This window comes from Gymnogyps californianus, chromosome 23 (assembly GCF_018139145.2).
Source record: "Gymnogyps californianus isolate 813 chromosome 23, ASM1813914v2, whole genome shotgun sequence".
Taxonomy (NCBI): domain Eukaryota; kingdom Metazoa; phylum Chordata; class Aves; order Accipitriformes; family Cathartidae; genus Gymnogyps; species Gymnogyps californianus.
The window spans coordinates 3,500,258-3,516,231 of record NC_059493.1 but is presented as its reverse complement, the minus strand read 5'-3'; the positions used below and the strand labels follow the sequence as shown (position 1 = coordinate 3,516,231).

At 48.1% G+C, this 15,974-nt stretch overlaps 1 protein-coding gene across 1 annotated transcript in view; it reads right to left on the bottom strand.

Moving 5' to 3' along the window:
* The window catches only part of PPP3CC (protein phosphatase 3 catalytic subunit gamma), a 32,743-nt gene extending 17,121 nt beyond the window's left edge, over positions 1-15,622 (bottom strand). The window contains exons 1-3 of the mRNA XM_050910156.1: positions 15,604-15,622; positions 1,416-1,613; positions 993-1,117 (exon numbers count right to left, since the gene is read on the bottom strand). Of these exons, the coding sequence (XP_050766113.1) occupies positions 993-1,117; positions 1,416-1,613; positions 15,604-15,622 (342 nt within the window). The remainder of the gene's footprint in view (positions 1-992; positions 1,118-1,415; positions 1,614-15,603) is intronic.
* Between the last annotated feature and the right edge of the window lie 352 nt (positions 15,623-15,974).

Sequence of the window (15,974 nt, the reverse complement as noted above, 5' to 3'; positions counted from 1 at the left end):
TCCCTCTTTGAAGAGAAGCCACTTACTCTGTTATTCCAGGCCAGTTTTGCCACCTTTCATGCCCCCATTTCCCCAAACACCCCCCGTTACGTTGCCTCCAACTAGAATAAGCACTCCTTTTCCACTCGGCTCTGCCTCTGCGAAACCAGAAGGCTGCAATCCCTTGGGGTTTGCGGCATTTGCTAATAGCTCTCCCATCCTGCCTGCTCCGTCACTCACAGGCCTTCAGTGAGCCAGCAGCAGCCACGGGGACCCATCGATTAGTTTGCCCTTTAAGGCCAACAACTTGCAGTGTTACCCAATACTTGGTTGGTGGCATCCCACAGAGCTGCAAAATCCTAACACGATGCCAGATGTTCAGCTGATGTCTGTAAGGTGACAGCGTTATTGTGACAAGGCAGATTGTCACACGGGCACAGCATGGCTAGATACACAATTAAATGCGTCGGCACTAAGCTCGTGGGTCGCAGCGAGATGTACAACAGCCCAGGTGATTTATTGCTCCTTTCTCCTGACCCTGTCTCTGGCATTGCAAGGTTGATGCTTTCAGGGGGACGGTAGGGAAGCAGTGACTCAGTGGTGTAGCGCTTTCTTTTCCCTGCTAAGCTGAATCCTGCAAGTTTTTAAACATTTGCTTCCCACTGCCTGGTAGGATCCTGTTGCCTGCAACATACAATCAACTCTCCCTCTTGTTCCCCTGACTGACAGCTACAAGTGATATTAAAACTCGAGTTCAGAAGCCAGAATTTAGTCATTAACCCCACCGCTGCTGTTTAACTCTGTCACTGGCTGAGGATCCAATTCAAAATCATGACATTTGGACATCACTTTTCTGCCAAAATCATACTGTGAGTTACCTACATGATTTTCACTCCACGCAAAACTCGACTGGGAGTGTAAAATCCAGCATAAGAGATCTGTATTTGCTAGCTTAGTTCAACACTTTCGGTTAGTTTAGTACTAGCACCCCCAGGCTCAACTTTATTTGTCACCTCTATACTGAAGTAGCCTCTGTCCACGTAGTCTCCCAGGAAGAGGTAGCGGGTGTTATTGGGTGATCCTCCAACTTCAAATAACTTCATCAGGTCAAAAAACTGCCCATGAATGTCACCGCACACTAGGGGAGGAAGAACAGCACAAAAAGAGGGACAGAATTACATGCGAAGAAAAGAAAGGTCATGACAGCAACAAGGAGCATAGCACGGCTGTGCTCTGACCCAAGCCACCCCTGCTTTACATCCAGCTTCTCCAAAGATGTACTCGATCTACACCAGCAAAATCCTCTCTTCTGAGAGTTCAGGCAATTTAAAAACCTTGCTGATGGAAGGAACACAGCAAAAAACCTGCTACTTGGAGCAGCCTGCGCTTCCTAGATGGCCCTTATTTAGGACTCCAGCCGCAGAAAGGTCTCTGACCTGTGATCGGAGCCTCCACTTCAATCATTGTCTTCTCGTGCCTAAGGATGGCAGCCCCATCGTTGATGATCTTCAGCGCCGCATCCTCTTCCAGGCGCCCTTCCTTTACCAAGTGGCTCTTCAAGACGTCAAGCCTAGGCTTCCCATCCTCGAACACCTCCTTCAGAGTGAGCCGCTGCGTGGGAGGAAATGGGACAGCTGGAAATGGAAGTGAAGAAGTTAGCAACACGTCTCTTTTCGGGGGGAAAAGAATTACAGTCTTTTCAGCAGGAGGCTTTCGTTCCAAGCCTCAAGCCGAGCATACACGCAGAAACATACTTTCACTGAAATTATGCTCTCAAATACCGAAAGAAGAAAAGCTATGCTGCCAGAGCAACTGAATACACCCCTCAGCATGTTTAAAAAGCCACCGTATGCAGACTAAATGCCATATGCATCCGCAGAAAACGCGGGCACCAAAGCCGTCTCCTAATTCGGTGGGGATAGCTGTCATCGTAATGTTGCACTAAAACAGGACCGCATGCAAATATCAGCAAAAGCAGGAGAAAAACACACCGCTTCCCAGGGACCAGCAATTAAGGCAGGAGGACCAATATGTAAAATTCTCGCTTATCAGGAAACCGCACATACTCGCAAAGCAGAAGCTGCCTTTACCAGGCAACAGCCTCGCACCTCTCAGTATGGGCCACTTCAAAAAGCTTAACCCCAAGCTTAGTAATTGGTAAATCTTGATGGAATCCAACATTGAAGGCAAGTTAAGGCCTCATCTATTTGCAACACATTCCCTGTTTTTTAAGTCTAGATAGAAAAACACCCCATCAAAAGCCATTATTATTATTTTCATGCTAGGCAATTGTATTATGTGCAAGAAGGTGACCTCTAGCAGAAAGGAAGCATATGAAACAAAAATAATAGTTACAAGTGAGAACCATCTGACTTCCTCATCTACCTTCTCCTGGGCCTGGCTAATTTAAAAAAGAAAAAGACGGAGAACACATGACCCCTGCATAATATTTAAAGGCTATACAGTGTCTTGATTTAAAATAAATTCCAGGAAGGAGGCCTGGATGTTTGGGAAAAAGAGAAAAACTGTAAGTAAAATCCTGTCAAACAGCCCCAAACCCGTGGCCCAGCTGCCGGCAGCTCCCGCGCACCACAGAGCAATTTGCATCTTATCGCAGCGATGCAGCGCAGAGATCGTCTCAGGTCCCGGCATCCATTTCCTTCTCAAAACATCTCGAATAACCAGCATCTCCTCAGCCCTCTGGGTTCAGCCCCTTCAACACCCCCAGGTCACAGCAGGACCAAAACGATTACGACCAAGCCCTGCCAAAGGAGCGATCCTGCAGTATATGGATGAGGACGAGATGCTGGGATGGGTTTTGCTTTGGGGTGCTCCCCGGGGTGCTGTATGCTCACGTGGCATGCACAGCGGCATGCACAGCCCCAGCAAAAGCCTCTTACCCCGGTGTGGGTATCGCAGGGAGTTGCCGCTCACCCTCTCGGCCTTAAGGACATCACACACCTCTGCAAAAGGTCTTGGAGGCACTGCTGTCCGTAAGACCTTGGGCAGCCGGACAGACCGCCTGATCTTTGCTGGGCATCCCCCAGACTACCCCAAAATCTGGAAGGCAAACAGGCTTTTTACAGCCATTTTAATGATTTCGGTGCCAGCCTGCTTCTGAGTAAGCAGTACCTCCAACACAGCCCGCGTGTAACAGAACCCACTCACTAGATAATGTACCATTGCTTCCACATCTCCCGCTTCTGATGTGATCATGTCATGTGGTGAAAGACAGATTTGCACTTAACTGTAATCCAGCTAGAGAAGAAAAATATCTGATATGCAAATGAAGTTGATGTCCTTACCCATCACCCAGTAAAGACATCCCATATGCCAAACTATGTTGAATTTAACAGGCGCAGCGATAGTGCTGGTCAAATAATACAGTGACTAACAGTAATGCAACCCATCTCTTTTAAATGCAAATAGAGCAGGTATTTAGCTTGGAAACCCAGGGGGCAGAGAGAAAAAGCAGAGAGGCAGCACAAGAGATTCTTTGCAGCTGAACATCAATTTTCAAATAACGTGAAATGTAGGACAGAGGAGAACAAGAGCGGATATAATGAAAGGGGAGCCGGTGTCTGCAATAAGGTGGCCCTCTTTCATCGGTCGCTTTGGAAGTTTTGCTCTGCTGGGTACTCGCTAAGTGCCCTGCGTGCCTTGAACGGTCCAGGGCACACGCAGCGCTTTCCCCACAGAGCCGCCAATTAAAGAGCTTTAAGCAAGACCCCTGCTTATACCAACACAGGCTGGACAACATTTTTTTACTGCATAATATAGCTCATCTCTACAGCCAAAAGACCAAAAAAAAAAAAAAAAAAAAGACCCCTCTGGTTACTGATGAAAAACTTGACATTTTGCAGAATTTTGCATATTTCCCCCCCCTCCCCGCACTCTCTGGATCTGTGTAAGGATGGCAGCGTTTGCAGGAGGAGGCAGAGGGAAGCTGCAGGTCTGACACAAATAGGTTCAGCTGGAACAAGGGAGGCCAAAAGGAGCTGGGTGGAAACGTGGGCACGGGACTCGGAGCGAGGGGCAAGGGAGGCTTTGGGACTCCCTGCCATTAAGTGAGTGAAAAACGATTTGTAAGTACTTCTACAAACTGGGCAGTTGTCCTAGCATCTGCCATCTGACTCCAAAGGAAGCGAGAGCGTGCTTGAAGGTCAAACGATTTATAAGGAAGACAACAGAGAAATAGGAACCGTTCAGCAAACTATTCCCCGTTGTCCCAGGCCTTCAAACACGGCCACCGACTCCGGAGCCACCCTAACAAAGTAAAAAGCCCACAGAAGTTGGGACAGAAAGCTTAACGGAGATGGCATGCGACCAGAAGAGCAGTACTGCCCGTCACACAATTCAGAAGAGATCCATGAAAAGCTCCTGGCATGGTCTGCTTTGCCTTTTCTTGGTAGCCCTAGCGAGCGGAGTTATGCAAGATAAAATATGAGGCTACGCCGATGTGAGCAGCCAAGAACTTTTATGTAAGTTCCCTTGCTGGCTTTGCACGGCTCCACTCCCACAAGGAGCTGGGCACGATACGGAACCGGCTTCTCCTCTGCTGTGCCTGTCTGCCAGCCAAGCTGCAGCCAGCATGGAGTGCAGGGAGAAAAACCTGCTCCAGAGATGCCAGAGAGACCAGCACCATCCTGGGGGTGCACACACAACAGCAAAGACCTCACGCTAGGCAAGGGATTACTCCACATCGCCTGTCTTCTACTTGCTATGCTTCCTGCTAACCCACCCCAAAAAAGACTTCTCAATTCCCCGAGCCGGGTGTGCAGCGCTGGACCAGACACTCGTGCCGCGGCGCACCCAGAGCTGTCGAGCACTTCAAAAGCTTCGTGGGGGCTGCGTGAAAAAATCCTCCGCACACCAGAGAGTCAGGAGAAGCATGCACTGGAGCCCGAGCGCTGGGAAAACCAAAACCCAGCGATGCCCCTTGTACTTAAGGATGAGTGCTTAAGTAATTAGTGTTGTCAAAGCAAGTAATCCTGTTAGCCAGCATAACTTGTGTAAGGGCTTTAGTCAACTCAGTGCAAGCGGTTATCTGATGCACAAATATCCACTTTTTTAAAGATCTGAGTTTTATCCTTATTAATGCTCAATTCTGTTGGAGTGACCAGCACAGCAGGAGGGTGCGGAGGAAGGGGGCTCCTCCTGCAGCCAGCCTGGGCTCACAGACAGCAGGGGCAGCGCTGGCACCGACCTCAGAGCAAAAGCTGACCTGAAATCTCACACCCCCAGGGCACTGAGAAGGGTGGAAGAGTCTTGCCCGCTTCCTGCTCCTATCTGCAAAATGGGGAAATAACTCCTTATCTCACAAAAAAATGCGGTGGCTAGTCACAGAGAGCCCGAGCAGTGCAAAGATACAGTGTGCTAAGCTCATCCTCAGAGCCAGCTCCTTCCGTGCACTGCCCACAGACAATAATTAACGAAAATGACGGATAAAACATTCACAACATTGCGAGCAGCAAATGCTGTGATCTTCGTGCCATCTTCCCTTTGTATGCAAAACCTTGTGTTACACCCAGCCTAGTTTAAATAGTGAAATCTTTAGGTCTGGGACTTATAAAACACACTCTGGAGATTGCTCCTGAGAAAAGACTACAATTCCCACTCTACCAACAGGACATATGCCGCACGCCAAACCGCAAACAAAAGGACACAAATGCAAGTGAACTTTTGAGGTGTAAAATGGATTAAAAGGTCAGCTGTGCTCAAGGGACTTCGTAAAATTAAGAGGATAGGGATATCTCTGCGAGACTACGGTGCAAGACTCCATTTGTTGCAAAATTAACACAGATTTTATTTGCCAGTCCAGTAGCAAGTGGGTATTCGCAGCACTCTGAGAGGACACAGATAGTTAAGGACAGGAGAATTTGACAAAAAGCTGCTTCTCTACCACCAACTCTACAAAACCAGAGCATCATAGCCCATTCACTTGCCCCTCGGTGCAAAAAGACTATATTCCTCCAGGAGAAAAGCATGTGTTGCATTTCTACATCCGTACTTAAGCTATGCCCCTATTAAGCTTCATCACGGCTCTTCCAGCATGGATTGGGTCGGACCACGTAATCTATCATGCATCTTCATAAGAGAGCGGTTGAAAACAAAGCAAAGATCTTCTCCTCCTAGGACTGGAGGCAGTAACAGCAGACAGAGCAGGGCTGACCGATCCACACCTCCAGAAAGAGCCAGTACCATGGAAGAGAAAACAAAGTGATCCTCAAATTATTGTTTATATATCTGAGAGTCCCTTGGATGACTGTCCAAAGCAACAAAGCAAGATTCATTACTGAAAAAGGAGCAAGTGCTATTTGCCTGAAGCAGCAGCTACAGCAAAACTCAGTTTGTTCCCTGAGCAGTTGGGTCTCTAACGAAAAGGAGGTGTCCGCTCACACCGGGGTGTGTGGGGCTTCGAGTCCAAAAAATCACCCAGGATTAAACATGCTCGGTAACAAACTTGAGAGAGATTTCTCTGCAACTTCTGACACCCATCTGGGAATGAATCTGAAGGGCATTGAATGCAACAGCCCCCTTCCCTGCTTGCTCCTCATCAAATGAATGATATTACAGATAGATAGTTGAACAAATGGTTACAGATGCACTTTGGGGAGGAAAAAAAAAGTACATTTTGGGCATTCTGAAGCAGGCAGTACAGCTCAGACAAAACTAAGCACAAGTAAAAGCTGTCTTTTCTTATGCTCAGACATACGACGCAAGGTACTAAGGGCTTCCAATTACTGCACCCTCTCCACCTGTGCTGGAAGGCATCTGAAATATTTGACTGACGTTCAGCTAAGGGTTTGACGACTGGGGATGACAGATGTCCATCTGCCACAACGGAGATCTGGCCGCTGAGGAAGCCGGACTCGGCTGTCAAAGGTAGAAACGTTCACAGGGAAAAAGTCTGCATGGGAGCTGTCCGTACCCCCTTTGAAAGGCGGAGAGAAAGCTGCCTCCTGTGTTGAGCTGTGCATAGCATGAGCAGCAGGTCAGGGTTTGGGTTTTTTTCCCAATTTCCGAATAGCCCAATGTTATTTTTATCAGATATTTCTACTCCCATTCACACCTAACCTACATTCATCTGTTCAAAGTTGAGTCCAGGGCTCAAACGGAGCCAGCTAAGAGGCAATAATGTGGAGAAGTTCAGCAACGAAAGGCAACAGCAATGCCATTTTGTGCTTGCAGAAAGCTTAAGTTTCAGGATCGTGCAGAGCTTTCACCGTCATTAACGAGGAACAAAACCTTGAAGGCAAGTGATGGATGCCATCGTTACCTACAGCAACGCTCTAGCCAACCTGCTTCAGTGCTGCTCTATTAGGGGCTCCAGACCAAAAGCAAGGATGGGTTGAACCTCAGCAGCTAGAGTAAGCTTGTCAAATTCAAACTTGCTGTTAGTCCTAATATTTATTAGCAATTACCCAATTTTCCACGGAATAATCTTTATTTTCTTGAAATTATGAACCATACAAATTTCTGGTCATAAAATGCCAAGATGTCTCTGCTTTAAGAATCCCTATGCTGGTTTATTCCTATGCATGACATTATGCATATCCCTATGCAATCCCTATGCATGACATTTTGTCTCCCCTGGGGTACCTCAGGGCAAGTTTACATGAGAGTCTGCAAAAACAGATGTATGCTTGATACCAATTTTTCAAAGCCTGGACCAAGCCCTGACAAATAACCTGTGTCATTTTTCAGTCTGAAGCAGTGCTAGCACAGGCGCCCTGACCCTGCTATGTCGGAGAAGTACTGCTCTCTCCAGCTACAGAACCTACGTGGAAACAAAGTGATCGTGAAGTGGAGCAATATATAGCCTCCTACCACCTGAGAAAATAAGTAACTTCTCCCCTTACCACCGGATTGTGCCAACATCAACATTAATATCTCAGAAGAGCCACCAAGTAAAGCAAACACCTTCCTTGCATAAATGCAGCTAGAGCCAGAAACGATTACGATTGCCATTTCTGTCTGCCCTCCTCCAAACTTTTGCATGTTCTTTCTAATCTTGTGAGGGCAGCATTTTTCTTGCTATCAGTAAGAAACCCCAGATTTCAGAGGCTCCAAAGACTCACAAATGGAGGAAAAAAAAGAGTTTTGTTTCTCATCCCTGGAAGAACTGCAGAAGGACCCAGCCCTGCACACAGCTCCTGCGCTGAGCACCAACCAAAACCATCACACACCCCATCCCCGTTAACAGAGAGTATCTGGCACACAAGACTTCGGCTATCTCTCTCATCCATTCTGCAAATCTAAATTCCTACTGAATGGCAGCGCCTTCAAATATAGAGGAGCATTAAATGCAGTTCATAACGCCCCAGTTTTATCTGAAACTAGTCAGAGCTGTGCTGCTGGAGCCGAAGCTGGCCTCCCAGTGCGCAACTGGTTCAGAGAGCTTGCTCTGATCCTTACCTTGAGCCAGATTCCTTTTTGTAGGACAACCAGAATATCTCCTCACAATAACCCTAAAAATATCTGTATTGTACATCGAAGTCTATCAAGCTGAATGATTTCTTCGAAGGGGGAGAGACACAGTCATCACGATACTAGAGTCAAGCGAAACTGAGAAAGACTAATCAACTGAACCGTCCCCATCAGCAAATCTGTCTTTACCTTATCAAGTACCTTTCATTCAAAGAGTAACACCCAAATTTTGAGGCCACGTTGACTTTCGGTTACTAGAATCTGGCACACACAGTCTGTGCAGAAGCCAGGTGCATTTAATTCCAAAAAAAGCAAGCGACAGTCCTGTCCATCAAAACGCAAATACAAACATAACGTGTGCCAAACGAGCACAACCCAGGCCACACTTAAAGTTCCCACAGACCAGCAGAAATACTAAGTGCAGAGCCAAGAGGCTAGAAAGCCATAAAAGCTACTGAAATCAAAGTCCATCTGTGCATTTCACAAGCCATACAGCTTCTGAAACCTTATAGCTACCTGAACTGTGCTCACAGACTCCTAAAAACTTTAATCGGGATAGAAGGTAATTATCCTTAAACTGTTCTGCTGGCAAAACATCTAGCACGGACAGTAAATAGTGTTATCAAGCTAGGAAAAAAAAAAGGTGCCTTTGCCAAAGTAAACCGTGGCTACTCAAGGAGGGTTCACCAACAGAGCTGTGTGCCAAGGTTTGCCACGGTAGGCAAGCCCAGAGGCAGCTACGATGGCCCCTTGCCGGGCTGCTGACCCACGAGGTGGAGCTGGCACTCTGCTCCCTCTCCGCGCTCCTCAAGGAGCTGGGTGAGATTAAAACCGGGAGTATTTAATTAGAACAGGGGCGACTTAAGACTGTCACTGCACATCAGCCGCCCAGCTCTCAGCCAGGAGAGCCGTCCGCAAAGCTTTCCGCATGTCAAATAGCTCTTCATGCCGGGGTTCCTGCCCCGCCACCAAAAACGAAGCCGAACTTCGGCCGCAGCCAAGACCCAGATCCACGCTGCAGTGTTAGTCTTGCTCTTGCCAAAGCACTCTGCAGCTCAGAGACTGTCTCAAAAATGCACTCAGTGGGCACTGAATTTCCTCAGCCTCCTCGGGAGCGATGCAGACATTAAAATCGTACTTGCTTGCAAGGTCCGTCAAGTTTCCAGCGCCCTCATCGCTATGTGGAGGTTCGTCTCTTAATGACCAGCACTGATGCGGATTTGCCTGGGATTGTCATTGAGACAATCTGTCCAGAGCCAAGTCCTCTGCCGGGGACACAGGCTCCTTACATCGAGTGCCAACTCACCAGCTACTGTCAAGGGGAGCACATAAACCCTCAATACCAGCCTGGAAAAAAATCTCTTTTGAGACCCTCAAGCTCTATAGACTTTCCAGCAGTTAAAAATATACATATTCCTACAAAATGATCACTCCACAGCACACCGACCCACAGCAAACCTGGCGTCTTCCTCTCAGCGTGTCCATCGGTGGGATGGTCTCTCAGTTCACTCCAGTGGGTCACCACTAAGCTTGAGCGAAAAAAAGAAAAAAGGAAAAGAAAAAGGCCGAGGTCTACAGCAAACAGCTGCAGCTACTCAAAAAAAGTGAGCTCACCAAAGGAGACAGGAGGGGATTCCTAGATGTCAGCAGGCAGGGAAATTCACCACCTGTTTCACAAGGTTAGCAAGCTGCCAGCGCGTCCACTAATAGATCATTAATACAAGAACAGCGGGGTCTTTGTGTCAAAGGCAAATCCCCCACCTGCTAGCGAATGTAAATCTGACCCCACCACCGGCAGGGGAGGGGGTGCTGGCTCCAATTTTAAAGCTACTTTAAGCAGACACAATTTTGCACATTGCGTACTTTCAAGATCTCGCTCAGGACGACGTTGTAGGCAGGAATCGGCTGCTCCACATGGGAAACCTGAACAAAATAACACCCAGAAACACTCGCGCTGGAGCCCAAGCACTGTGGTGGAAGCACGCGGAGCCCAGCCTGCAGGCCCTCGGAGAAGGGACTGTTTCATTGCATCCAGCAAAAGGCGGTCACATCACCGAAAAACGAGAATTTGAGCACTTGCAATCACCACTGCAGCAAAAAAAGACCAATTCACACACAATAGGGGTCTCAGTTTCTCTTCTCTTCCCATCTCACACCTTAATGCTTCAACCCAAGCTGCATTCACACTGGATCAAAATAGCGCTGGTTAAAACATTTCTTGCAACGCGCTTACTCCAATGTTCGATGTTTATACCCACGTATCACCTTATAACTACACAGAGGTGCAGACGGTCTGAAGGGGGCTGCAAACTAATTAAAATCTTCCCAGTGGCCACACTAGAGATCAGCCAGAGCAGCTTTCTTGCAAACCAAAGAGTAAGTAGCCCAATAAATGGGCTAAGTAAGTTCTAGCAATGCTTTCAGAGCAGCTTCACAGATCTTCATGTGCCAGGGACGGAGCTCGGTGACAGGAGCCCCCAGTTATCACTGAACCAGCAAAACCAGCCCTCTGCGCTTCTGTTCAGGGTCTTACTCCAGGAAACCTTTGCGATACATATCCGAGACATCGCCTTTGGGATAATATTCTCACTGCTGTTTGAGAAGCCATTTTACCATGTTGGCTACACCTCAGCAACTGATAAAAGGGAGTATTTTCTAGAGCAGGCTAGGGAACTGAAGAGTCTTACTGGGATCACTGTTGACACCACTTCTCCCTGTTTTCCTGAAATTCAACCCGAACCACTTGTCTTACACAGTGGAGATCCTTGTGCACTCTCACCAGATCCGTCTCGGAGCAGGGAAAGTGCTTTAAACTCACGTCTTACAGCCATCACCATTGCAAAGGTATTCACTAAAGGGGGGGAAGCACTCAGAATGCCCAGGAGACTGATGTAGACTTCTGGAGAGAGAAACCCCACAAGCCCTCTCACGGCGGCGTACCCAGGCTCCCAGCTGGAGGTCGCATTACTCAACACGCTCACATCCACCTCTGCTTCTAATGGAAACACAGCGAGATCCTGTTAAGGCTTCATAGCTGGAGATGCTGCAGCTAGAGACCGCAGCGAGGTTTTGCTTCAGAGGCTGGAGGTCTGAAGTCAGAGTGCAGCCCGGGTAGCCTGACGCTCCTCCTCCCTGCCAGCGAAAACTTTAAAAGCTGCACTGAGGTTTCTTTTTCCTACCGCTTTTGAGCACCCACTCCTCATCCTCCATCTCACCTCTGGTCCATGCCATCCTAACCAGTGATGCTCTGGGTGCAGAGCTGTTCCCCATCCCTCCCTCTGCCCCTACACCAAGCTCCCTGACCTGAAGGGTTTTCCCAATACACTTGACCCGGCTCTCAAGTGTCATCGGCATATGCCTCTTCGGCACCACGAGCCCGGCAGACTGGCCTCCAAGAGCCATTCAGAGCCAAGTCTTGCATTATAGGATAATGCTGATGCCTTTACGTAGCCTGTTTCCTCGCTCTTGCTGCTTAATGATGTCTAATTCCATTACCATCCAAGACATTAACGCACTGTACGTCTAGTAAACACACCAGCCATCCCAGCGCAATCTGCAGAGGAGTGCAAGGGATCGAACAGGGAACACCTGGAAAACCAGGCAAGCCAGGAAGGATCCCGGACAAATATAGGTCTCCAAGGAGTATCTTTAGATTAGCAGGCGGCTCTGCCCCCACCGAGACCCCAGGATTTACCTAAATAGCTCCCTTCATCACAAGCAGCCCAGCGTTCACTGCTATTTTAAGCCAGCACCCTGCCCTACTTCCTAAGGAACAGCCTGCCTTCTTCTGCCCATGCAACCAAACAAGCATCAAAAACATTACAGCTAGAGGAGACAAATTCCTCTCAACTCTGCCTTCTTTTATTAAATGAAAAATACTATTTCGGCATGGTACCTAGCTAATCGGGGCTCATTTGTTCTAATTGCTACAGAACAGGCCCTCCAAGCAGCCGGCACAGCCTTCAATGGGGGGAATGGGATTAACCTTTCACAGGCTGATATCCAGATAGCAGGGAAAGAGAAAAACCATATTAAACACGGGGGGCTCCAGAGGGACACGACCTTCCCTCCTCTCTGTCCCACCTCCAGCTCCGATCTGAAGCATCTGGTGTTATTCTCAGAGGAAATAAATAAAAAGACAGCCCAATCTGCTTTCCCCGATGCCTTATCGCAGTTTTCTAAACAGGTTTTAGTACTCAAGGCTAGCGTTGGGGTTTAGGTTTTGCCACCAGTGGTGCAATTCTGTTAATTAGCATGGCAGCAGAGCATCTCTGTTACAGGCTACAGAGAGACCTGGCTCTGGGAAGTTTCATACACAAAAAAAGGGTACCACTGGCTCTGGTTGGGGCAGATGAGGGCTACATGAAGCATACTAGCGCTGAGCAGCTTGCGTTACCCTAAGATGTTTGCAGAAGTGCCGCTTAGCACTGCATTTGACTTCCGATTCATTTTTGGATGAAGTGCCACATGACGTGGCAAAATCAGCACCAATTCTGCAACACCCAGTCTCAGCACAGCCAGAAACCTGCCCCTTTTCCTAGCACACCCCATTTACAAATAGCGACGCATCTTTCCTGCAAGAAAGACCCCCAAAATACCAGGTTCCCAAGTAATTCGGAAAGATCCTACGGGGTTCATGCTTTAAGGGCTATCTACACTCAAGACTTTCTTGAGCTCTGTCCAGACAAGTTGCTGTATTATGACACAACTTGCTTTTTAGAGATCCCCCTACCGCATCTTGACTCAGATGGTATTTGCACTTTTCCTCTGGCACGCCCGAGGTCTGACAGCATGCACCTTGGCCTTTACCTCCATTTTTAGCCATTTTCGCAGCTCTTTTTCCCCCCCAAGTATTCCATATTAGCTACAAAATGGCAACACTAAACAAGACAAACCAACTGAAGCGTTACAGAAGACAAACATGAAACACACAGCAACGACAGTGATGGTACTACATATTTCTTCTTCTCAACAACCACAATTTCCCTTGTATTTAAGATTTGCCTAAGCCTTCCTTTGCTTTGCATGCAATTACAAAGCTACTTTGACTTTTGTATCGGTGTGTGCTCTGTTATAAAAATTCTCTACAGCTCCCAACCTACCGCAACTGGAGAAAGCCCAATGCTCAACCATCCAACTGCATTTCAAGAGTAGTAGTTTATCTTAAAAACAAGGTAGGAAGAAAGCTACACATTTTTCATAAACTGAAAGCATCTTCAGCCAGCAAGATGAACTAGCACACCCTCTGAACCCTATCCACTTGGCAGCAGCGCGGGGGAAGCTCTCCAAAGCCTCTGAAGACGGCATCTATTGATCTGACGCCGGTTTTTGGCTCCCCAGAGGCACGGCTTCTGTTGAAGGCACCGGGAGCCTCGCTGAACAAATCCCACGGGACTGGACTCCATGCCTCTAGCAGCATCTCCACCATGCTACAAAGGCACGCGTTCACTGTGCGGAGAGAAGGGGAGCAGCTCGTCGGGTGTTTTCTGTTCGAGTGTGACTTCACCAGAGCTGAACATGTAGGTGGGATGAGATATTGCTGGGGTAAGCGTGCCCAGATGGCCTCGCCGTTCCTTCACTCCCAGAAACCTCAGCTAGGTATTAAACAGATGATCTACAACGTATCTGGGAGGTTCACAGCATGAACCAGACAGCTGATATGTAAGAGAGCATCACGTCAGGGGTCTTACATCACCTCCCCCCCCCAACTTTAAATGTCTTCCAGCCGGGAAAAAACAAACTAGATATGCAGAAAGCTGCCTGAAAAAGCCAAAATGCTTATGAAACGACAGCAAAGCACAGACTTGGAAAACCCACTTGTTTACAGGACACCTTTAGCTACACGGTCTCAGCACTGGTCCCAGCTTTACCATCACCACACAATTCCTCAGTATCAACCCACTGATGGTGGCTCAGTCTGCCCATCTACAGAAAAGCAGAAACCTAACAGTACTTCATAAAACATAGCACAGGCGCTATTGAACAGTACGTGAATTAAGCACGTCACTGACTACTGACAAACCCACAACGGCTGCCAAAAAGAGGGCACCAGATCCTAGCTGCTCCTCATTCACCAGCTTTCTAACAGTGCAACACTTGAATAATACGCGCATATAGAAAACGGCTCTAGATTATTTGCTCTGGCTCAGCCAGGTGTCTAAATACCAACACCCTGGTTTTTTAAAGAATGTTTTATGGACGCTACTGCAAACACAGTAAGTTGGGTTGCCTTCAGCCATGCTCACGTGTCTTTGGAAAGGATCCTCGCAGCACACAGCTATGCTCACCGCTGCCATTGCTTCCCAGAGGGCGTCACACCTTGCAGGCGTGAGTTGCTGGAGGTGGAATGAAGCAGGATCACTTCTGTGCAACAAAAAGCTCTGCAGGTTTGTTTTCATGGGGCCCGCGGGGAGAAGGCACCCACCACACCCGAGTCCTGAGCTTGAGCATCCAACCTATGTGCGTCAGGAGCACTGCAGTAGCCCAAAGCATTGCGCCCACCTGCCTGCATAATGTGTATTTCATAGGCTGTGGATCCATCAGTTAATTCAAGCCTGTCTTTGGGCTAACGTAGATAACCGGACCTAGCTCATCACTCAGATTTCCAGCATAACCACCCCAAGTGCTCTCATGAGAGCACCGAGTCTGAACATTAATGATCTCAGTTAACATCAGCCATCAGTTTGCTGCTAGAACTGGGCTACTAAAAAGGAATTCTTGACGTACTCCAAAAATTAGAGATTTTAATAATGAACACGAAGTTACCCAAGTACAAGTTTAAGCACAAAACTGAGGCAAATGGAAACACTGTATTTCTCCTGACTAAACATAATTATAGTTAACACTTCTGCAGGGCTCTAGAGATGTAAATATATAGGTTAAACATAGTTAAAATTCTACATCCTACTTAATTGTAGGCATTTCCCATTGAACAAAATTAGCTTTTATCTTCAGGTTTAAATTATTAATAACCGCGAACAATGTCACCACCTTTAAACAATAATCACAGCCACGGAAGAAGCTATTCCTCCCCAGATTTCTAGAGGCACTCGAATCAGCGTCCCAAGCGTACCTGGGGGAAATCAAACGCTTTCCTTCACAAGTTCCCGCGGCTCTCGGAGCATTAGTGCACGGAGCGAGCAGGCTCCAGCCAACGCCACGAGCTTCCACCCCACCTGGCTACGGACTAATTACCAAAATTAGCAGGGGCCATCCGGATGCGGCAGGGTTGTCAAGCCCCCGAGCGGCGTCGGTAACGTCGGCAGGATTGCTGATAGGGTTTCCCGGGGTGTGGAAGCCCGAGCAGCAGGGACAGCGTGTCGGTACGGACGACTCAGCTGAATCATAATGGCTGCATTGACATTACCTTCCCCGAACAAGGCCAACCTAAACACACGCAGCTGCCTGGGATTTAGCAGGAGATTTACGGTTCGCACCGGCCACTCGGGCTGCCTGCAGACCTACAAATCACCGAGCCACATGCGCGGTTCTGGGGAAGACCCCGGGTCCCCCAAATCCATGAGCCCTCCAGCCTTATTTCGAGCGGCATGCTGAAAGCAACCCAC